Source organism: Eurosta solidaginis, chromosome 3, assembly GCF_040869045.1.
Source record: "Eurosta solidaginis isolate ZX-2024a chromosome 3, ASM4086904v1, whole genome shotgun sequence".
Classification (NCBI taxonomy): Eukaryota; Metazoa; Arthropoda; class Insecta; order Diptera; family Tephritidae; genus Eurosta; species Eurosta solidaginis.
This window is the reverse complement of record NC_090321.1, coordinates 212,631,036-212,655,394: the sequence shown is the minus strand read 5'-3', so window position 1 is coordinate 212,655,394 and position 24,359 is coordinate 212,631,036. Positions and strand designations below refer to the sequence as shown.

At 36.2% G+C, this 24,359-nt stretch overlaps 1 protein-coding gene across 12 annotated transcripts in view; it reads right to left on the bottom strand.

Annotated features, from left to right (window-relative positions):
* Positions 1–24,359, bottom strand: part of MESK2 (misexpression suppressor of KSR 2) — a 149,595-nt gene that overhangs the window by 69,461 nt on the left and 55,775 nt on the right. For 8 of the 12 annotated variants that reach the window (XM_067774989.1, XM_067774992.1, XM_067774998.1 and 5 more), the window contains exon 2: positions 20,204–20,756. The exons of 3 other annotated variants lie outside the window; for them this stretch is intronic. In XM_067774989.1, the coding sequence (XP_067631090.1) occupies positions 20,204–20,457 (254 nt within the window). In that variant the 5' untranslated portion in view covers positions 20,458–20,756. Of the gene's footprint in view, positions 1–20,203; positions 20,759–24,359 lie in introns of all 12 variants that reach the window. One more of the 12 variants, XM_067774991.1, reaches the window with a different exon arrangement.

Below are 24,359 nucleotides of genomic sequence, written 5' to 3'. Positions count from 1 at the left end.
GAAATGTTTAAATTGTTATGATTTCCCTAATATTCCGTCAGTGTGGGATTGATGTAATTTGGAACGATTCGCAACCATACAAATAAAATTTGATAAGCGATGATGGAAAGCAATTCCAATATAAATAAATTTCCTTTTGCTTGAGAGTTTATTGGATTAGCAACACAATGAACAAACAAATTCAGTCTATATGCGGAATTCATGCTGAATTTTTCTGTTATGTGATCTCATAGTTAGTAAAATAATACGACAACAGGTTAATGTACTTAGAATATACCCGTTATTAGTCATACCTGTGGTAATAGGCGACTTTTCCTATACTCTACCAATGACAACCCTAAGAATCAAGCCTTTATTAAAATTCCTTTAACATGCTTATATAAGCATCAGTTGTATATATATGTGTGTTACTCTTTTATACCAAATGCGTACTGGTACCCGTCTTTTCAGGTGGTGGTGCATGCAATTGCTTCGTTTTTCGAAATAAAGTGCACTTACATTTATTATTCTGGTAATAACACGGCAAGCATTTTAAGAACCTGGGCATTGCAACTGGAAAGTACCCACTCTTGCAGGAGAAAATACACTGTCCGGCTGGTTGATATCTTCGTAAAGCCAAACATTATACAAATATCACGATGGGCGGTGCAATACAGATTGACAATATCACCTTGCAAAGTGTGCAACGAATGAAGTTGATCAACTTCGGCGCGGCTTAGAATATATTGTGACGAATATGAGTGACACTAAGTGATACTCACATCCCTAGTCTGATGCTAAGTAAATGAAGTCACAACAACAATAAAGCAGACAGTCACTTACATCTACATAAACGAATAAAACATTATTTCTACACATATGTATGTACGTACACGCAGCAGAGAAGAGATGCACAAACACATGCAGATATCTTATCTGAGATGCTCCCAAAAGTATGCAATTGTAATTGCTGAAGTGTCGCTCACAAATACACGTATATGAGAAGCTATATACGTGCATCTGTAGTTATAATTTTATGGCGGCAACTAAGTAAATTCTGGAAGCGCCTAGAAGATGCCACGAGGAAATCACAGAGTATAAAAGCACCAGCGGTAGATGCGCTATAAGCAGTTTTGATTAAGCACGCAATCTGTCGGGCAATAGAGAGTTTCATTTAAGCTATCATCAGTCAGTTTGGTTATTAAGCAAGCTAGTTGCAAAGTATAAGTCTTATTGTGAAGTACTTAAATAAAGGCCATTTTCCATTATTCAATATTGCAGTTATTTATTCAACAGTTTAGTGATTCGAACTTAGCAGAGGGTTGCAAATAAGAGGATTTGCAGTAAATTCGTTACAATATGTATACCAGCTTTTGGCCTTCACTTGATTGAAGGACATGGAACAAAAATCCGCCTCAATGGAGGGCAAGAATCACACCACTATCCCGTATGTATGTACGCTATAAATATCTACTGGGACCATTACTTTGCGGCAGCCAAGTCATGCGTACACCTCTGTAAAGAAAGAGTACTAGCTCACTGAAGGCAATCTTCGGTCTAACGATTTCAGCGAGCGTCACGGAGTATCGCCGCGCAGATGTTATAGGAGCTGGTGAGATGAAAAATGTCGTACCGTTTCGAAAATGACGAATGATAGCATTTGAAGCTACACCACCACAGAAATGGGTGGTGAAGACGTCTCTATCGGTATACGAAGAAGGAAGAGAGACGCCAAGTTAGAGCAAATAAACTTCGTGAGTGCGATGAGCTACAAACGCGGGTTGATAGTAATAATGCTTCGAGAGGGCAAATTCTTGTAAGAATGATAACTGTAAGCTGAAGGGAAATTTTTTACAGTGAAGTAATGGAATGAAAAAATATTTCAAACCAAAATTTATTGAAATGATGAAAATTATTTTTCCTTGTGGAACAAGAATTTCTTCCCCTGGTAAACAACGTACAGATTGGGGTGGGGAGATGGAGGAAACCGTGAAGTCGTCGAAGAAAAGTCGTTGAAGAGCAGAATATCATAGAAAGATCGCATGCTTCCAAATTGGAGTTGAAGTGTAACTTACCTATCCACAAAAGAGGCGATCCCGCGTTTTGTGCGGAAGGTTGAAGCCCAAAGTCGTCAAACTGGACTTTATCTGAGAGGCTACAGCCTAGGACGCTTGTCTGCAATCGATTATTCGACTAAAAAATATGTCGCATAGGCACTTTTGTATTGATTGAAAATGTACACTATTTGCCATTATTTGAATGCTGACGGTGTCATAAATTCTATTTTTTGTCATACAATTGTCATGCAATGAGTTTCCGAAAACGCAGCTGGGTATGTAATTTTACTTCTAGTTCAAAACATGTGAGCTGTATACGACTTACAATAGCCCCACAATATATTTACCATGCGCAGAACTCATTGAAAAATTACACAAAAATAAACTATTCGAATAGTCGAGCTTATAACTTATGGCATACAAACAACTAGTCGATTAGTAATAGTCGAATATTTTAATAAGCAACTTTTGCTAATCGATTAGTCACTCTAAAAGTCGATTATCGACCAGATTTCCAATATACGCCAAATAGAAGAAGATGTACGAGAGAGTCAACACGCACCACCTCCTTGCCGACTTCACCTCAAAAGCTCTAAGCTTTGCCAAATGGCGTTGAGCAACAACTAAGTAAGGATTGGGGTGCAATCGAGGTTTCAGGCAAGGCGACTTCTTTTCGTACGATTTCTTGAATTAAAGTATTTGCATGTGCACTCAAATTTGGCAGCAGAGGAAGTTATGCATTCTCTAATTTGAGAGAAACAAGTGAGGGAAGCTTTGATCTCTCTTAATGTTCCAAATTGGTATGACTTGACTAGCGGTCAAAATAGTCAAAGCGGCTAGGCACTAATTATCGAGGATGATGATGGTGAACTCTAGGAAACTATAAAAACTCAGCTTTATCAATCAGACCAATTCTAAATTTTCTCGCGGAATTTTATTCTCGCGGATTTTTTTATTCCCGCGGAGAAGAATAATTGGGGAATAGGAATTTCGAATTTTCGAAGTCAGCTGTTTTGTCACTTGAAATTTCGTTGCGCATTTCTTATTTTGTTTAAAAAATTTAAAAGTTTAGTTATTGTTGCGAATTTGTTTGAAATTAAGAAACAATGTATAAACAATGCACATTATTTCATTTCATGTGGTATTCACTGGAGTAAGTAATGAATTGGTGCCACAGCAACATCAACAGAGGAGCATAAGAAGAAGAAGACGGCGGGATAACACAAATCCGCCGAAATTGCATGCATTCATTCTGTAAGGCAATTTTCTGGCGGCTAAGTCGAGTTGAGTTCGCCTTTCGCCATATGCCAAAATCTATTTAAGCCTTCTTAAAAAATTCTTGCGCAATTTCTGGATGGCTGCATCAAATACACGAAGAGCTCTTCCGTTGCTTATGATATACTTTTCGACTTAAAATAATGAATATAGTGGTTGTTGTTGTTGTTGTATTAACAGTGAGAATATTGTGGTAGAATGTTAATACATATTTTAGCACACATTTGTACAAATAAGTGTTCTTTCTTAAAAGAACCAATTTCCTTTAACTATTTTGATGCATTCCCTTTAATTTAACTAGTGAAAAAACTCCTAAGAAATGACAGAAAAATCTCCCTCTCTCTCACATTCATAATACCTACTTTTCTCCCATAACCGGTTTCCGCTTTTTCGAACATTGTTCAGAATAGGAGGAAAGGGAGAAGTGAAAAAACTCACGAGGAATTTTTTTTTAGAATACGAGGAATGGGAGAAGGGAAAAAACTCGCACGGAATTTTCGTTTAGAATCGGGCTGAATATGTTTACAAGCTGACCCCAATTTGACTAGCTAATTTGATTGCAAAATTTTTAATATAATTGTATTTCGCATTTCACACCAATTAAGCTCATTGGCATAAAACTCGTATTGTTTGTACATAATATAAAAGGCAATCGTCGAGTTTTCCAGTGACCTCATTTTTAATTTCAAAAATCTTTTTTAATATAGAAAATTACTTAAAAACAACAAAAAATTTAACATTAGAAAAAACAAAAACAATGGAAATTCGAGATTATTTGCAAGTCTAAATTTAGCTAATTTACGAGTATATGATTTTCAAACAATAACAGAGTGTATTTGCACATTAATTGATGCAATAACAACAATACAGCAAAAGCTGCATACATGCTAGAGCTGCCAAAGAATCGATAAATGTGTTACTGAAATTATTCGATATCTAAGAGGCAAATTATGACTGAATTTGAGTTATATATAATTCTTTCTTATAAAACCAAATCACTTTGAGCAAAACCACCAGCTACGTGGGGTTTGACAATGATCTCGACGAGCCGTTGAAAACCAAACTATGCTGTAAAATATATTCTAGTAGCAGATCTAAAACGCGATGGCACAAACTGTAACAATATATCGGCGCATTGGTGCCATCGTACCCACATAACTTTTGACAGTCGAAATTTCGGAACTGTGAAGAACTTCGTATGTTTGGTAACCAGCGTTAGGATATTGGAACGATTTGCCGTTATTGCTTGTCAAATTTGGTTTGAATATAAACCTATTTCGGCTGTGTGCCGTCTTCAGTCTAATATTTGGTACAGTTCACTGCACAAGTAGCTGGTCATCTTCAACCTGTGATACCATTAGAGTTTTCAAGATAATAGTTTAGCGAATGGATGATGACGATTTGGGCCAGAAGGTACTCTTTTTGGCACCTGTATTTAGAAACAGAGTAAAGGTGAGGCCTTCACGGAGTTAAGAAAAATAGGTAAATAAAAGCTTGAACACATTTCGTGCTAGTTATTGGCGTGACTTGAAACGCAATGGCCAAAATCATCGCACCAATTAATGAAATCATACTGGAACTAGGAGACAAAAGGACCATTAATGTCGATAACACTTCTCAAAATATTCGAGTAGTGGATAAGTCTTTAAATCTTACGGAAGTATTTTGGAAATCTTCTTCCATTGTGAATCACCCTACTTGATATCAATTAAAAAATATCGATATCCATAATCGATATATCGATATAAACATCGATATTTTCACACCTCTGCTGCAGGCAAAAGCTTAAGATTTAAGTTCGTTCATTTCATTCACGGTCATTCCGGTCAAATGTTTTTGTTGCGCCTATAAAAGCAAGTCACTAAAAGTGCGATATGTAATCATGCACATAGACTCATACGCGCATATGTATGTTCACTGCCGGCAGATAAACTATTTACAAACTACCGCACAACTAGTACGAAGGGTAAGTCTATCTAGTCACGTAACACTTTTTATTGGTACTTCTCTTCCAATTTGCTTCGGGCTCCTTTTTAATTTTTACTACAATTATGCCAACTCCGAATGTCATCTGCAAATCAGAAGAATTTTCACTGAGAAGCTTTTCATAGCAGAAATACACTCGGAGTGTTTGCCAAATCACCGGGGCCGACCACGGTAAATTTTCCATGTTGTTTTGTCCGAGAGTTTAACCCACGGTCTTCGGTGTGGTATTATTTGAATAAGATTTTTAAAAGTCTACCTAATAGAGCTCACGATTTCGCCTCGAACACAAGCGAGGATTGAGAAATCCATAAAGAGATTATCGAGTTAAGAAATACTAGATAAGCTCGCAAGCCTTTTCGACATCAATTTAGTCGCAGCATTGCCAGTAGTATATGTAGAGCTTACGATGACTTCTTGTAATTCTCGCTTGTGTTCGAAAAAAAAACCGTAAGCTCTATATAATACCGCTAATGCAACGATTAAATTGAAAGTCGAAAAGCTCGCAGCCTTGCGAGTATTTCGCGATTCGAGCTCACGAAAAATCGATACTCGCGAGAAATTTCTCCTCGAACAAATTCGAGAAATCGAAAGCTCCACTACCTTATACTAAATCATACTGCCGGCAACTAGTTCAAATAGAATACCTAAAGATTACTTATTTAAAGGCCTTCGGCATATTTGACTAATATGGAAGAGAAACTAGGCTTGTGCCCCGGTGGCTTTAACTGAATAATTAAAATATACTTCTACAAAGATTTTTTGCTCTGCAAAACTTACGATTTTCAGTGGGTAACAGTCTAATCTTTTTCGGACTAAGTTCAAAGTTCTGGAATGTTTATGGACTAGTTCTGTGTTTGACTACAGATTATTTAGCTATTTGTTTGTATGAACTATTAGAGCTTTTTTTATAACATCTGGTTGAGCTTTGTGTGGGCAGATTTGAAGCTGTACGGGAAATGTTAATTGAAGTCAATATGCCATATTTTAACAAGTAAGGAAGGTTAAGTTCGGGTGTAACCGAACATTACATACTCAGCTGAGAGCTATGGAGACAAAATAAGGAAAATCACCATGTAGGGAAATGAACCTAGGGTAACCCTGGAATGTGGTTGTATGACATGTGTATCAAATGGAAGGTATTAAAGAGTATTTTAAGAGAGAGTAGGCCATAGTTCTATGGATGGACGCCATTTAGGGATATCGCCATAAAGGTGGGCCAGGGCTGACTCTAGAATTTATTTGTACGATATGGGTATCAAATGAAAGGTGTTACTGAGCATTTTAAGAGGGAGTGGGCCTTAGGTCTATCGGTGGACGCCTTTTCGAGATATCGCCATTAAGGTGGGCCAGGGGTGACTCTAGAATGTGTTTGTACGATATGGGTATCAAATGAAAGGTGGTAATGAGTATTTTAAAAGGGAATGAGCTTTAGTTCTATAGGTGAACGTCTTTTCGAGAAATCGCCATAAAGGTGGACCAGGGGTGACTCTAGAATGTTTGTACGATATGGGTATCAAACGAAAAGTGTTACTGAGCGTTTTAAGAGGGAGTGGACATTAGGTCTATAGGTGGACGCCTTTTCGAGATATCGCCATTAGGGTGGGCCAGGGGTGACTTTAGAATGTTTGTACGATATGGGTATCAAACGAAAGGTGTTACTGAGCATTTTAAGAGGGAGTGGGCATTAGGTCTATAGGTGGACGCCTTTTCGAGATATCGCCATTAGGGTGGGCCAGGGGTGACTTTAGAATGTTTGTACGATATGGGTATCAAATGAAAGGTGGTAATGAGTATTTGAAAAGGGAGTAATCCTTAGTTCTATAGGTGGACGCCTTTTCGAGATATTTCCATAAAGGTGGTCCAAGGGTGACTCTAGAATGTTTGTACGATATGGGTATTAAACGAAAGGTGTTACTGAGCATTTTAAGAGGGAGTGAGCATTAGGTCTATAGGTGGACGCCTTTTCGAGATATCGCCATAAAGGTGGACCAAGGGTGACTCTAGAATGTTTGTACGATATGGGTATCAAACGAAAGGTGTTACTGAGCATTTTAAGAAGGAGTGGGCATTAGGTCTATAGGTGGACGCCTTTTCGAGATATCGCCATTAGGGTGGGCCAGGGGTGACTCTAGAATGTTTGTACGATATGGGTATCAAATGAAAGGTGGTAATGAGTATTTTAAAAGGGAGTAATCCTTAGTTCTAAAGGTGGACGCCTTTTCGAGATATCGCCATAAAGGTGGACCAAGGGTGACTCTAGAATGTTTGTACGATATGGGTATCAAACGAAAGGTGGTACTGAGCATTTTAAGAAGGAGTGGGCATTAGGTCTATAGGTGGACGCCTTTTCGAGATATCGCCATTAGGGTGGACCAGGGGTGACTCTAGAATGTTTGTACGATATGGGTATCAAACGAAAAGTGTTACTGAGCGTTTTAAGAGGGAGTAGACATTAGGTCTATAGGTGGACGCCTTTTCGAGATATCGCCATTAGGGTGGGCCAGGGGTGACTTTAGAATGTTTGTACGATATGGGTATAAAACGAAAGGTGTTACTGAGCATTTTAAGAGGGAGTGGGCATTAGGTCTATAGGTGGACGCCTTTTCGAGATATCGCTATTAGGGTGGGCCAGGGGTGACGCTAGAATGTGTTTGTACGATATGGGTATCAAATGAAAGGTGGTAATGAGTATTTTAAAAGGGAGTAATCCTTAGTTCTATAGGTGGACGCCTTTTCGAGATATCGCCATTAGGGTGGGCCAGGGGTGACTCTAGAATGTTTGTACGATATGGGTATCAAACGAAAAGTGTTACTGAGCATTTTAAGAGGGAGTGGGCATTAGGTCTATAGGTGGACGCCTTTTCGAGATATCGCCATTAGGGTGGGCCAGGGGTGACTCTAGAATGTGTTTGTACGATATGGATATCAAATTAAAGGTATTAATGAGGGTTTTAAAAGCGAGTGGCCCTTAGATGTATATGTGAAGGCGTTTTCGAGAAATCGACCTAAATGTGGACCAGGGTGATCCAGAAAATCATCTGTCGGGTACTGCTAATTTATTTATATATGCAATACCACGAACAGTATTCCTGCCAAGATTCCAAGGGCTGTTGATTTCGCCTTGTAGAACTTTTTCATTTTCTTTTACTTAATATGGTAGGTGTCGCACCCATTTTACAAAGTTTGTTTTTAAAGTTATATTTTGCGTCAATAAACCAATCCAATTACCATGTTTCATCCCTTTTTTCGTATTTGGTATAGAATTATGGCATTTTTTTCATTTTTCGTAATTTTCGATATCGATAAAGTGGGCGTGGTTATAGTCGGATTTCGGGCATTTTTTATACCAAGATAAAGTGAGTTCAGATAAGTACGTGGACTAAGTTTAGTAAAGATATGTCGGTTTCTGCTCAAGTTATCGTGTTAACGGCCGAGCGGAAGGACAGACGGTGGACTGTTTATAAAAACTGGGCGTGGCTTCCACCGATTTCGCCCATTTTCACAGAAAACAGTTACCGTTATAGAATCTATGCCCCTATCAAATTTAAGAAGGATTGGTAAATTTTTGTTCGACTTATGGCATTAAAAGTATTCTAGACAAACGAAATGAAAATGGGAGGAGCCACGCCCATTTTGAAATTTTCTTTTATTTTTGTATTTTGTTGCATCATATCATTACTGGAGTTGAATTTTGACTTAATTTACTTTTATACAGTAAAGATATTAAATTTTTTGTTAAAATTTGGCTTTTAAAAATTTTTTTTTTAAAAAGTGGGCGTGTTCTTCATCCGATTTTGCTAATTTTTATTTAACACATATATAGTAATACCAGTAAGGTTCCTGCCAAATTTCATCACGATATCTTCAACGACTGCCAAATTACAGCTTGCAAAACTTTTAAATTACCTTCTTGTAAAAGTGGGCGGTGCCACGCCCATTGTCCAAAATCTTACTAATTTTCTATTCTGCGTCATAACGTCAACCCATCTACCAAGTTTCATTGCTTTATCAACCTTTGGCAATGAATTATCGCATTTTTTCGGTTTTTCGAAATTTTCGATATCGAAAAAGTGGGCGTGGTTATAGTCCGATATCGTTTAAATAGTGATCTGAGATGAGTGCCCAGGAATCTACATACCCAATTTCATCAAGATACCTCAAAAGTTACTCAAGTTATCGTGTTAACGGACAGACGGACGGACGGACGGACGGACATGGCTCAATCAAATTTTTTTCGATACTGATGATTTTGATATATGGAAGTCTATATCTATCTCGATTCCTTTATACCTGTACAACCAACCGTTATCCAATCAAAGTTAATATACTCTGTGAGCTCTGCTCAACTGAGTATAAAAAGTACAAAAATATATAAATGCCGGGAGCACATATGTAGTTATTTTAAGTACAGGTGTACTCATATATCAAAAGAGTTACCGCAAGCGCAAATATTGATGACAGATTAAAAGACAGTTACCGAATACGTTAAATTAAGATATTCTGAAAATGCTTCATTTGAGACACAATTAAACAAATAATTGCCAGCAAGAAACAGAAACCTCTACCTGAATTAAAACTTTGTGAGAATAACCGCATATGTAGCTTTTAGAGACAGGTGGAGTTTGTGCACTTTACTTTGTGATACTTAATGTATGTATGTAGGTCCAGAAACTCATTTCATTCACACACTAGCGTCCATGTTTTATGTGAGTAGCCGCTGAATATCCGTCTGGTGGAAAGCTTAGGCGAGAAAGCGACAGCCTGGTTCGATCATACTGGATGTAGTGGCAAGTAGGCGTCTATCATAGAATTGAAGGTATGCGCTACAGATTTGATGGTAATGCCTGTTCTGGTTGCTTTCCTCGTGAAGTCAAAGGAGGATGTCACCGACATCCAAGTTATGTTGGAAGTATTACGTCTTGAGGCTACTATTGAAGTGCAGCCCTTTTGCCCCACAGTCGACTTCGCTAGGGTAGGATATGCTTGATTTCCTAGATATCTTGAGAGAATGTACCGGGCTATTTACAAAACGAAATCACTCACGAAAGCGTTTGTATACGATATGGCTTCGCTCATAATAGCACGAAATACCTTTAGCCAAAATGAGTCGCACAGCCTCTAACGCTGAGATGATGCACAAAATTGGGCGGATGAAATAAAATATTGGATATATCAGGCGTTAGTGTAACTAGACAGCTCACACAGCGACCTTCTGCACACAAGGTATGGTCCCAGGTGAAGGAAATCGCATGGGATGCAGGAGGTAAGATTTTAGTGGGTATTCCTGAAAGGGATTACTCAGGAGGTTCAACGAGGGACCCATCAGACTTACAGCGTATGCAGATAACGTTGCAATTGTCACAAGTAGAAAATTTGCTTTTCGATGGACCAGGCGCTTCAAAATATACATACCTGGGCGTCTAGTGTCAGGTTGATCGCCAGGAGAAACCTGCAGGAGAAACTTTGTACCAAATATCTAAGGACCATTCTAGACAGTAAGTTACCGTGGAAGTTCAACATGGAAGGGAGAGGAAAGAGGGCCTCGATTGCACTTTATGCATGTAAAATAGTGCTGGAGCCTATCTCAAAAAATTAGAGGGTATGCATACTATCAATGCTTTTCATTACGGAAGCTCTGAAACAACTGCGATAGCTGTACTGTATGCCATTCTGCACCTGTAGACCTGGTGGCGAAGAACACATCGTTAAAAACTGAATCGAGTCTGAATGCTACTCTAAGAGCCACAATAGAGGTGGATGGTTGGCGCAAGGATACCCAAATGACAGACGAAGCTATGCACATGTACACCGATGGTTTCAAAGTAATGGAAGGAGTAGTGTGTGTTTATAAGGTGTAAGTAGTAGCTGTGAAATCAAGACAATAATATCGCAAAGTACACCATCTAAAAGTCTAATAGAACATAAGCAATCACTAGAAAAAATCGGGATAGAGAAAAATGTACATCTATATGAGAATAGAAGGAACTAGAAAAAAACAGATGAGCTAGCTAAAACGGCTGTATCACTCGAAGCCATGGACATCCATATGGGCGAGATTAAAAGAATTAGAGAGTTATACCTGATACACCGAGTAGGAGAGGCGTGGAATCAAGCGCGGGCTTGCAAAGTATCGAAGATGATGTGCAGGCCTTAAGCCCTTGGAATAAGAAAGTTATTCTTATCACTAAAAGAAAAGGACTAGAGGTTCATAATGAGCATTCTGACTAGTCGCAGCCTTCTCGTGGTACATGCTGTAAATGAGGTCACGTTAGTGACTGTAGATGTAGGAATTGCGCGTCCTCCGTAAGCCTGTTAAGAGTGCAGCTGTTAGGATTGACTAAGCTATCAGATCTAGAAGCGGCAAATAGCATAGGTCCTAGACAACTTCTTGTATTTGATAAGGGGACGATCCTAGTTATTCATTGAGTTTATCAGTTTGGTCGTTGGGGAAATTTGTGGTATCACTTTGGATTAATTCAGTCTCATGAACTCAGTACTCGGAGATATATATGAGCTATGAAATTCAATGCTAAACCAATTTTTCGAAAAAGTACTACTTTAAGCTGAACTGACAATTGAGAAAGGAAATGCTCTTTCGACGAATATAAGTACCGCTCTAGAGTTCTTGGTGCATACTCACACGTATATATGAAGAGGATTCATGGCTGTTACCAATATTACATGAAATGCTCTTTTGGCAATTATCGAAAGAGATTTAGATGTTGGGGTTCCCAATAGTATTAACTACCTTAGCTATTTATTCGTGCAATAATTAAAAAAAAAGATTTAAATGTGCTTCAGCAAAAATCAGTGCCTTAATAAAGCTTTCGGGAATTCAGCACAGAAGCCACTTATCCGTACAATTGTTGCAACATCCAATGTGCATATTTAGTACGTCAGAGTACACTCATTCAGCACACCCGAAATATGGCAAATCAATGAAAAAGTTCAAGGCAAACAATAGGAAATTTAAAAAGTTTTGCAAATTTTTTTTGGTGCCACGTTTTGTTGCCTGCCACCAATTATAATGAAAGACAATCGAGGAGACAGAGAGACAGACATACAGACAATAAAATTGACGCCATCGAATGGATAAATCAATAAAATGTTGCACAATGGTGATGGCAGGCGCCGTGCAATAATAATGTAAATAGTTAGGTAGTTGGTGCCACATGCCACGTGCTACATGCAACATGTCAAATACTAAATAAATTTCAACGATCTGCCTGCGGAGCGATACCGGGGACAATTAGGTCGTGCACCTTGGAAGCTTTAAACGTGATATGCAATGTACTACCAGTAGATCTCTTTATCAAGGAAACGGCATCTCAAGGGGCCCTCAGGCTTCGGCAGTTGGGCCTTTGAAGTGAGCGTACATACGGGCACGGCCGCATCCTGCTCAATATCAACAACTCCCGCATCTCGCCAAAAACGGACTACATATGTCCAAGGGCAGTCTTCGACACAAACTACACAATTCTCTTCCCCTCAAGGAAAGATTGGAGCGCGGTTGCGGTCCTGTAGAGTTTCCAATAGCTTGTGGCCATTATATAACGAAAAACGATCTATATCTGTATTTAAGATGAACAGAAGGGATATATCCAGAGTAATTGCGGTGCTCACGGGGCATTGGACAATTGGAGTACATGGGGCACGGATGGGACTGGAACACAATACCTCCTGTCGCAGCTGCAAGCGTCCGGAGGCGGAGAAAACGGTGAGCATCTGATGTGCGAATACCCAGCACACTATCGAAGCAGAATACAGTTTCTTGGAAAGCCCTTTTTCGAAAGCCTCCCAGAACTTAAGGATGTTAGGCCGGGAGAGCTTCTCAAATTTATAAACTCCACGGGATGGATAAAAGGGGGTTTCCCTGAGGAGCTTAAAAATTCTTACTAGTCTGCTTACAACACCCCTTCATTGGTTAACTCACGAGTTGTGGTATCAAAACGGCGCATGAGCGCTAATTGGAGTCAATTGGGACTCGCCACTAAAACCAACCCACCAAATAAATTTCAAAGTTGACAAATACGATTTTGTTTTATCAATAAAATTGAATGTATGTAATGTTCTTCTTCATTCTTCCTTTTTTTATTATTTCGTATCAACTCGCCACGACGATTTAAGTAAGTAGCATCATTTATTTTGTTTATGCCTCCGGTTTTCTGGCCTGGTTTTAATTTTCGCAAATTTTGTTAAGTTCTTTTTTTTTGCTCATTTCTTTCACGGCAAGCAATAAGTTCAATTCTCTGTGGCAAGCAACAGGCCTGACAATAAATTACGAAAAGGAGAACAACAAAGTCAAAGTTACTGTCTGTGTCAAATGTTTGCTGGGTCGATGCAATAGTTAGTAGTTCGATAGAGAGTAATGGCCTGAATGATTGACGTACTGAATGAATTGCTTTGGTCACACAGTTGCTTGGCTGTTATCATAAAGTGGCTGTGATGCGGCAAAGATACCAAGATGCTAGAACATATCTATGTATGTAAGTATGTAAATGTTGTGGGTACGATAAAAGCTGTCCGCTGCCTGCCCAAGATACACATTTCAGTTAATGCTTTTTTTCCTTCTCGCAGGGATGTTGGACTTATTTGAACCAACCCTTACCGCTCACGTCTCCGTTTTATACATGCGTGGACAGCTTGCACAGTTCCACATTCCGTTGTTAGATTTTCTTTGATTTAATGAATGAGTCTTAAGATTTGGCATCTTTATATCGTATTTTACCATTAATAATCGGAATTTTCAAACTAATTTTTTTGACTAAATTTTGATTCATTATAAACAGACATACAAATATTGTTTTTTGTGAGTGGTTTTTTCTCCTCCTATCTTTCTTAGTTCGAGTTTCATTTCTGCAGTGGGTGCTTGATCAATATTCATGACTCAACTTTGATTCACTCTAAGAAGTCTATTCCACTGTTTAATTTTATTTATCTAATAAATAAGTTTTACATCGAGTTTTTCTCCCACTACTAGTGATGCATCAAATGCAATGCCTCAATTTATATTTACTCCTAACAGACATAATCTTTGTTTTTTAACAAATTTTATATTGGGAACCATGGAAACTACTTAAAATTTAAAACTTTACAACGAATACGAGACTCCTGTGAATCTATTTTTAGTAAATTAGTCCGAAGAATTTGCTTCTTAAGCTCATATTACATTCCTACTTAGGTGATTAATCATGATGGACTCAGGTTTAATTTTCTCTATAAAGTAGAGAATCCAATCTACTGTTTAACTTTTTTCATTTAGTGAATAAGTCTGATGAGTGAACCACTTTAGCTGGAGATTCATTCCCGGTGTAGGTGATTAATCAGTATTAGTGTCTCAATTTTGATTCATTATAAATTTACTAGCACGTAATGAATTGGTCTTAGGTATCATAATCTACGCATCGAGTTTTATTTTTATTTTTGGTGAAGGAGATTTTAGGCCGAGCTTCTCTTTCAATTTGCGTCGTGCTCCTTTTAATTTTTCCTACAAATTGGCGGGACAGTACATACATGTTTTATGCCGACTACGAACGGCATCTGCAAGGCAGATGAATTTTCACTGGGAAGCTTCTCATGGCAGAAAGAAACTCGGAGTGTTTGCCGAATCATTTCCAAAACCCGCCTTAGAAAAACTTTTTACTAATTGAAAAAACTTTTTTCTAATTTTCGATGTAGCTTTGATCATGAGTTCAGCCCATTATCTTTGGTGTGGTAACCGGAGCACGCTACCACCACACTTCGACGGCCGCTTTTTGATAAAAATCTTTTCAACTATCTTATTACATTAATTGATTTTAGTTAATCAAGAAGCTGTCTGAGGGCTCAGCCTTGTACTTCGAGTCCTATTTCTATCGTTGGTGACAAATCAATATTTATGACTCAATTTCGACTCATTCTGAAACATAAAATTTGGGACCAGTTTCTTTTAATACAGTGAGTTAGGTGGAAGAATCAGTCCCTTGACGTTGTGTTTCATATCTACTGTACATGATAAATTGATTCATGACTCAATTTTCATGCACTATAACAAGTCATATTACAATGATGTCTATTTGTAATTTTTCTATGTAGAGAGTTAATAAGTAGGGCCAAACATCTTTACCTTGATTATTTTTAAATCAGTCTCCATTGATCACTAGTCTATGAACCCGAAAAGACAAGTTTCTTTACTCAAATAAGTTAAACTTTAAAGGGATCAAATTCAATATCTTAATTAAACAACAACTATTTTAACAAGCAACCCTCGTACTGGCGCTACTCTCCTTGCTTTTCATCTACATGCTTTATTTGTAAAAAGTTTTTTATTTTTCGTTTTGGCATTACACAATTTCTCACTTGGCATTGCGAAAATCTGGCACAGTTGTTCAATTCTATATTCCAATTTCCATTTACAGCTAACGACACTTCAACGCCAAGCAAAGTGTGAGAAGTGATGTGATGAGTAGTGTTGCCATCATGCTGCAAGTGCATGTCACTCATTCACTTACATATAGTGGCGTTGTTGTTGTTTTCTAGTGAATTTGCATAAATTTAATATATGCATGTCAATGTTGCCACAAGCAACTGAAATTGGAAGCGACTGCCATGTTCGAGTATAAATGGAATTATGTACTTATTTCGTACTTACGGTTGTATGCACAGGCAAATGTGGAATATATTGTATGTATGTAAAAGTGTACATATATGGGTATGTGTGTTTGCATACGTTTTTGACTTTTCGCCCTTTGATTTGCCTCAACTGTGTATGGAATGTTACCCCCGCGCCTAAAGTGGCTTCCTTTGCTTTTGGGTCAATTTGCACATTTTACATTGGCATATTGGGGTATCCTGCAGCATGTGGCCATGTGAAAAGTCGTCAATTACTCCTATATGAATATTATAAAAATATTACGGAATATTTTATTTACTCGTATATTGCTTTTGCTATTACAAAAGCTCCATTACCAACACAGTAGCAGCAATTTTATTATGAGCATTAACAAAGTTATTCCATAGCCACCTATGGGCCATTGGCAAATCGACAAGTCAATCTTAAGGCAATTTAATGTGGCGTTTAATGCAATTGTCTAGCACAAATACAAACTTATATATACAAGCAAATATTCTAGAGACTGACCGAACATTTTCACGAAGGCATGTTTTCGTTATAAAAGTCTGGAACCTCAATAAAAGGTTATATATTTTTTATCCAAAAGACTAGTTTTTAGTGTTCTTTTTCTCGGTTGTTTCACTGTCAAGAGGTAATTTGATATTAGAGCTTGTGCCTCTCTCACCTTTTCTTTTTTTCACGCCAAATAATTTTATTTTTTATTTAAACCTGAGATATCTTTTAAACCAATGAGTTTTTATTAAGTCTGTTCGTTTTAGTTCTTGAAGTTACCCAAAAGAGTAACTTTCCCGTTCTTTTCTTATACTCCCGACCTGTCAGGCTTTACTTTGAGAGAGTAATTGATCTCACACCGTGGTTAAGTGAATTTTAAAGCCGAAATCTTTGTATAAGAAGAAGAATATAAATATCAGTTACACATTTTTTTTATTTTTGTTTTGCTTTTTTTTTCATATACAAAAAATGGTACTCACGACGCCAGGAGGTTTAGTGCGGTTAAAGACCCACACTTACTTTTAGGCTTTCCATCATTCCACCTCAAAAAAATAAATAATAATAATAAATAAATAAAAACACTTATTGTTTGGGCCACTCTAAAATACCCAGTGCAGCTTTTAAAAACGTGGTTCGATCACTATCTAATGTTTTCATGCTATGTACTTTTTATGTTGCCGCTCGGGTGACTGCACATTGAATTCATTTTATAGGAATTCAAGTGGTCAATTGCCATTAAATCATTTTACATGCTGAGTCATTTACGACTGTAATTCAAACAGTGATTTGCTATGACATAAATAGGCTGGCAGCATACCTCATTAAAACCCCTATATACATAAAAGAGTATCAATCTTTTGATCTTGTTTTTGGATCATAGTTGGTTGTTAGCATCATATAGGACAATTTCGGAATTATTTTAGAAAAAAGTTCGGAACTGTTTTCGGCTTTAAAGTTAAAGAAAGATACATTTAACTTATTTAAGGATTATGATAAAGATTTCGATACTAATTTGGGAGTATTTGGGGATAATTACGGAATTGTTTTTGGGATAATTACGGAATTGTTTTTTGCTTTGGAGGTCATTTTGGTACTGCTTCATAATAGCATCGGGATTTCGGGTATAAGCAAAGAACTATATAGAGAATGTGAATATTTAAGTATTACTTCAGAAAAGTTTTGGAGTTGTTTTAGGAATCTACTCTGGACAGTTTCGGAATTGTGTTTCGTATATTTTTGAACCTTTTTCAGGATAAATCCAAGATAGTTTCCGTATAACTTAGGGACTCTTTTGGGGATATTTTCAAGTTCTTATTAACTAACAATTTTTTTACGAAATTGTTTTTTACATGATTTTGTGTACCATTTCAGACTACGGGGTATTACAGTATTATTGAAGAACTATTGCGGTTGTTTTCAAGTTCAGCAACGAATTATTTTGAACTGTTTTGTTAGATTTTGGAGCTTTCAGGATAACTCTGGGATAGCGTCGGTATAATTTAAAGCCTATTTGTTACAAGGGTTGTTTTCAAGTTTTTTAAGACTGTTTCGGAATCATTTTAGAATTGTTTTTGGGATGATTTTGGAACGATTTCAAGATATCTTCGAGATAGTTTCAGTGTAATAAAAAGCTATTGAGCTTATTTTTAAGTTCATTAAGGAATTACTGTGAGGTATTTCGAAATTGTTTTTGAAATAGTTTTAAGACTTTTCCAGCATAACTCAGCGTTAGTTTCGGTATAATTTCGAGGTTGTTTTTGTTTTTATTTTGAGAGAATTTCAGGACAACTCCGCGATAGTTTCATTATAACTAAGAAATTATTTTAAGTTGTTTTCAACTTTATTGACGAATTGTGGTTTTGGACATTTTTCGGGATTGCTGTTGCTATCATTTTCTAAAAAGGTAACAGTAACCGATTATTGTGGACGGAGTTTTTTATTTCTTTTGCTATTAAGGTTTCAAATGCTTTAGAAAGGGAGGATGCCAGAAAGAGTATCATCAGAAATCTTCCTAGCACTGAATTTAACTGATACAAATTTTAATTGATTGTGAAATCCAGACGTATGACTCACGATATGAGTTAAGTTTCGATTATACCATTCTAATAAGTCGGGCCATCCCTATAAGTTTCATGGGATTCGTATGTTCTGGATTGGCTGAGTGCTATCCCATCCTTCGGCAAAACCTGCCTTACAGAAGGCAACCAAGCAGGGACATTGGACTACTAAACTAGGGTAATGGGATAGAAAAACTGTATGTTATAAATACAATTGGAAAGGCAAATTTTAAAATAGGTTTAAATGTTAAATAAATTGATATCTTTTCTGCATTTGTTCGAACTATCCAACCATTCTTATTAGCTTCACGGGTATCATGTGTTCTGTATTGGCTGAGCTACACCCCATTATTCGATGAAACTACCTCACAATAAGCACCCGAGCAGGGGCATTGAGTTCTTAGATTAGAATACTTATACTGGAATATTTTGAAGGAGTAAAAGTCCGCAGAGTATTGTTTACATTTAATAGAAAAATGCTTGTCCTTAGGGTTATTTAAAAACTAAGTTCTGAAAGCGGTTTAAGTGTCAAGTGTTTACCTAATACTTGAACAAAATGGATATTGCCGATTTGGTATTCTTATCTCACATAAGAAATACAGTAGACGCTCACATATTAGAACCACTTTGTTTTTAGGGTGATTCTAATTTCTTAAAAATTCTAATTCATGGACGTGTTTTTATTTGTATAAAACCTTAAAAATTAAGTAAATTTGCAATGAAATTTTGCATTATTCAACTTTGTGCATAAAAACGAGAAAACATCAGATAACAATCCAGTACAATACATATCACATGTTTTTTTATTAAATATACATATATGTATATATACGCTAAATCAAAAAAAAAGATGCAAAAAATAAAAACTCCAATTAAAATAAATATATTTTTTCATTAAAAATGCTTAAAAGATCGATAGAAATACATAAAAAAAAGCCAAAAACTAATCAAAAACTTCATAACTAATGTTCAGCGATGTGCAATGATTTTGTGTTAGCCTCAGGATAGGTATTAGAAAAAGCATTTAAAATTGATGATTCGATTTGATATAACTGATGGCAGATGGCACCACATCAAATGCTAGGGCTAACTGCTTCCCTTGAACACCTTTGTCAAGCTTTTCCAAGATCTGAACTTTGGTTTCCAAGGACAACGTATTTTTTACGTTTATTTGACATTTCAGCGAATTACTTTTACTTTTAAACAAAAAATGCCAAAACACGTGCACGGGTATCGAATTTCACACAAAAACTAACAAAAACTGTACAGAACCGCGACGAAAATCCAACGACTATCGAGCATAACATGAATAAATTGTGGATTCACCTTTTTAAATCTATTTTGCAACAAACAACAAAAAAAAAAACAAAATACGCTCAGAAATTAGAATTTTTGATTCTAATTTCAGATCGTGTAATGTAATGAAAAAGTTGATTCTAATTTCTGGAAATTATAATTACTGAAGGCTCTAATTTGTGAGCGACTACTGTATATCTCAAAATGCTCAAGAGATTTGGGCTATTCATTTTGTTAGTAATTCATGAAGGAATCTGAATGAACAGAAAGTAGTTACGTGGAAAAATATGTGTATATGAATATGAAAATAATTTGTCCAAATTTTTTTGTATACAAAAAGGTGAATTGAAACAAGCACAATCTAAGTACTTATTGTTTTGTTACATTTTTTTCTAAATAAATACATCACATGCAAACAATTTATCAAGCTCTTAATTTCTATAGCTTACCTTGATCCAACAATAATTGCCTGACGACCATTGATGGTCGATGTTGTGAGCAAATCATCAGTATCCTGAGCGCTATCATTTGTTGTGCCCACCACTTGACCGATGGCACGTTTCATTGATTCAAAAACTGAATGTGGTCCAGTCGGTTCTGTGGTAGATTGATATATAGCACCACTACTACCATCGTGACCATTAGCAGTGCCAGCGCTATCTAAAGCTGTATAGCCGCCATCTGCTTGTGGCATTTTTAACATTCAAAATTCGAAACTTCTTTACAACAAAAATCAAAGCTATTCAGATTGATGAGGCTTCTTCTGCTGCTTTGTGGTGATTTACGCTTTTTTCGAATTGCAATAAATTTTGGTAGTTTTTGTTGTACTAGTGGTACTTAGTGCAAATGCATTCATTGAATGTGTTGTAAGTAGTTTGTTTGTTTCATGGGACGGATTAAATATTGAAATTGTGATTTCTGGTATTTTGCTACGACGTTGGCGATTGAGCTTGAATTTGAGCTTGCTATTAAGCTTTCTTTTATAAGGAATTTTTTTCAATTCTCTTGTTTTTCAATCAAATATTTTTAAAATAATTTTACATAATGCAATCAGGCATAACACAGGCAGGCAGAGTAGTGCATTTTTTGTCATGATTTGTAAAATTTTTTTTTTTTTTTTACATTTTCATTATTATTGCAAATATAGTATGTATGTATACAATTTTTTTTTTTTATTTTGTACAATTGCATTAAATGACATATCGCGTGTTGTGAGTGCATTTTAGTTTGCGTTTATTTGTAGCAGCGAGCGCAAATAACAGTAATTAGTTTTTTTTCAGTATGAGATAGAAACATTCGAGTTCGTACCAAACAAATCGAAAAATATAAAAGAAAAGGAAAAAGAAAATTTCATTAAAATAAATTTAAAAAAATTAAAGTTGAAATGAAGTTTTTAACATTGCATGAGGAATTGGAAAAAACAATTTAAACTAATGCAATCCAACTTTGACTTGCACAGATAAGCTTAATATATGACTTACGTATGACCTTTCCACATGGACGTTTGCAGCTGAAAGCGAAGCAAACCTTTTAGATATTTTTAACTTCAGACGCTCTCATCTGTCAAAGTCAAAGTCTGGGACGAAAACTTCTTTATAAATGGGCTCTAATTGCAATGTGAGTGAAAAGAAAACTCTATCGCCTATATATGAATGCAAACAAAATTTGTGTTAATGTGTAGAATACTTATGAAATACCAGGGACCGATTTTAACAGTTATGTTCTTTTTTTAAGCGATTTAACCAGGCCAAAAAATTTCCCGGGTGAAAGCTAATAGGATCTTGGGGATACCCATAGCATCTTTATGACGAATTATGCATCTTTTTTATTTTCTGCACTTTTTTCAAGAAAATCCACAAATAAAAGTAAAATCCGGAATTTTATTTAATTTATTTTAATAACAAATAAAAGTCAAGCATTGTAACTATAACACGGGTCATTCAAATGAAGCGAATTTTTTACCAATAGATTATTATAAATATAAATGTCAAGAGTTTTAGTTAGTAATACCAGAAATTTGTCATAAAAAATTAGAACCAACTCTCATAGTGCTTTATTTGCACTTTTCCTTAGTAAACTTGTGCCTGTTTTTTCGCCATAAAGTTTGATCCAATTGAGATATTGCCTATAAATTTGATACACCCCTTTCTGTTAAAACAAGAAGGATTCTGTATGAAAAAAAATCACCTCATTTGGATGAGCCGTTTCAATGTATAGGGCCAGACCTTTATTTTGTCCTTAAAAATTCAGCTTTTATTTTCGGACTTATAAAATTAAAGTCCGAATATAACTATTTCTTTCGGAAGAAAAATTAAAACAGAAAATAATTTTTTCTGACGAAGTTTTATTATAAAAGGAATAACAGTTTGGGTCCCTGTTAAATGCAATGGAAGTGTAAATAAATGTGGGCTAATTAAACTTCAAAGAAATGAAATGTGCCCTTTTTACTGCGAAATGTGGATGGATTAATGAATAACTGGAAATGAAAAATAAATTAAAGAACAAATAATGCTAAGTAAACATTAAGAAAAATTGTTAAAAAGACAATTAACTGAATTGTGGAAAAACACTAAAGAAAGCAGTCAAATACCCGCTAAGTAAATAAAATAATAAAAGAGTGGATTGTTAATAACTTTCAGCGAAATTTCCAAGAAATAAAGACTCCTCCAAAGACGTTAGCATTGAAGGCAGAAGTATATAATGATTTAGAGAAAAACATAATTAGATAATTTTGTTGACTAAAATATTACAACCAGCGCATTAAGAATTGTCATCGGATCTGTAATCGAAAACTTTTCGCTATACGTATTTACTATAACAACTGCGGAAAACTTAGATTTTAAAACGGATTTTTGCATTTTTAAGCTTAGCAACATATTGTGCAAGTCGATATGTCACTATGCTGCTAGTAAATCAATGCACAACAACAGTAAAGCAATGAGCCACACATATGTACATGTAAACATCAAAACAAGTAACCACACATACATGTTAACAGCAAAGCTTAAAAATAAATAAATGTAAGGCGCGATAACCTCCGAAGAGATCTAAGGCCGAGCTTCTCTTCTTTGCGTCGTGCTCCTCTTGATTTTTCCCTACAAATTGGCCGGACGGGACCTACATGTTTTATGCCGACTCCGAACGGCATCTGCAAGGCAGATGAGTTTTCACTGAGAGCTTTTCATGGCAGAAATACAATCGGAGCGCTTGCCTGACACTGCCGAGGGGCGACCCCGCTTAGAAAAATTTTCTTCTAATTGAAAAATCTTATTTCTAAAATTTTGATGTTAAATTGCCGCTCTTAAGGTAACAAAATTCTGTAAAATTGACAGATTCCTAATCAATCTAACTGATTTTTCTGTTAACACTGGTAATTTCAACACCGATCAACAGTCAATACATAAGCAAATTTCAAGGATAATTTTACGCTCACTGCGCTCTCTACTTTGTACTTATGACGATGGTGCCACTTGTTAAAAAAATAAAACCAAAATAAGAAAACAACAAAATCGAAAAAACACACAAAATCTTCCTACTTCTATTCTGGTTCTTGCCAATTGATATTCACAACAAATTCATTCTGTAACAGATGTCGCATCTGTTACAGAATGAATGTGAAAATTGGACTTGTTTGATGGCAATGCTGCCGCCATAGTGTCATATTTTATTGACACTTTTTCCCCGTGCTCTGGGATGTATTAACAATTTTCGTTGTTATATCGGCCTACTGATTTGTAAGATCGCGTGTTCGAATCGAGCTCAAGGCCTAACAATAATTATTTTATCATTATTATTGTTATGATAAATTTTTTCTTAATTGAAAAAATTATTAAATTAAATTTATGATAACAATAATAATGATAAAATAATTATTGTTAGGCCTTGAGCTCGATTCGAACCCGCGATCTTAAAGATATTCAAGATATATTGCGTAGCAATTTTTTGAAATAATTTGAAGCTTTCGAAGCAAACTACGCCTAAATGATAATTAATTTCGTAATTTTTCCATATTCAACCCGATTAATGGTTCAACCAGCTTTTTATCAAACACCTTTTCATAAATTACAAAGAGTGACGGACAGAAGTCTACATACACCCCCTACACTTTCGTTGTTTAAAAAAGACAGGAACCATGCGAAAAAATGTGTACATGCATAAATTTGGTTGTACAGCCCAGAATATAATAAAAACGTGCGGTGAAATTGCAAAAAAAAAAAGATAACTTGAGTCGAACAAGAGTACAGACCATTTTAAAATTTGGAATTAAGTCGTTCTACAGACAATTTAAAACGCAGTGGCCATCCGAGCAAACTATCTAGCTGAGACAACATCTTAATTTTAAAATAAGTGGACCAAAATCCAAAAGGGTCTGCTCTAAAATGAGCCGAAGATATAGCAAGTTCACCTCTGAACAAGAACGCCTTTCACCGCAGAACAACACGCATAAAGCCTCCTAATTCTGAAAAAATCTGTAAACTTCGCTTGGAGTACACAGGAAAAAAGAAATGGATTTTTGGCAAAAACTTTCGTTTGCCGATGAGTCAAAGTTCAAAGTTTTCGGCAGCGATGGAAGAATAAAAGTGTGCCGGAAGAAAACTACTACAT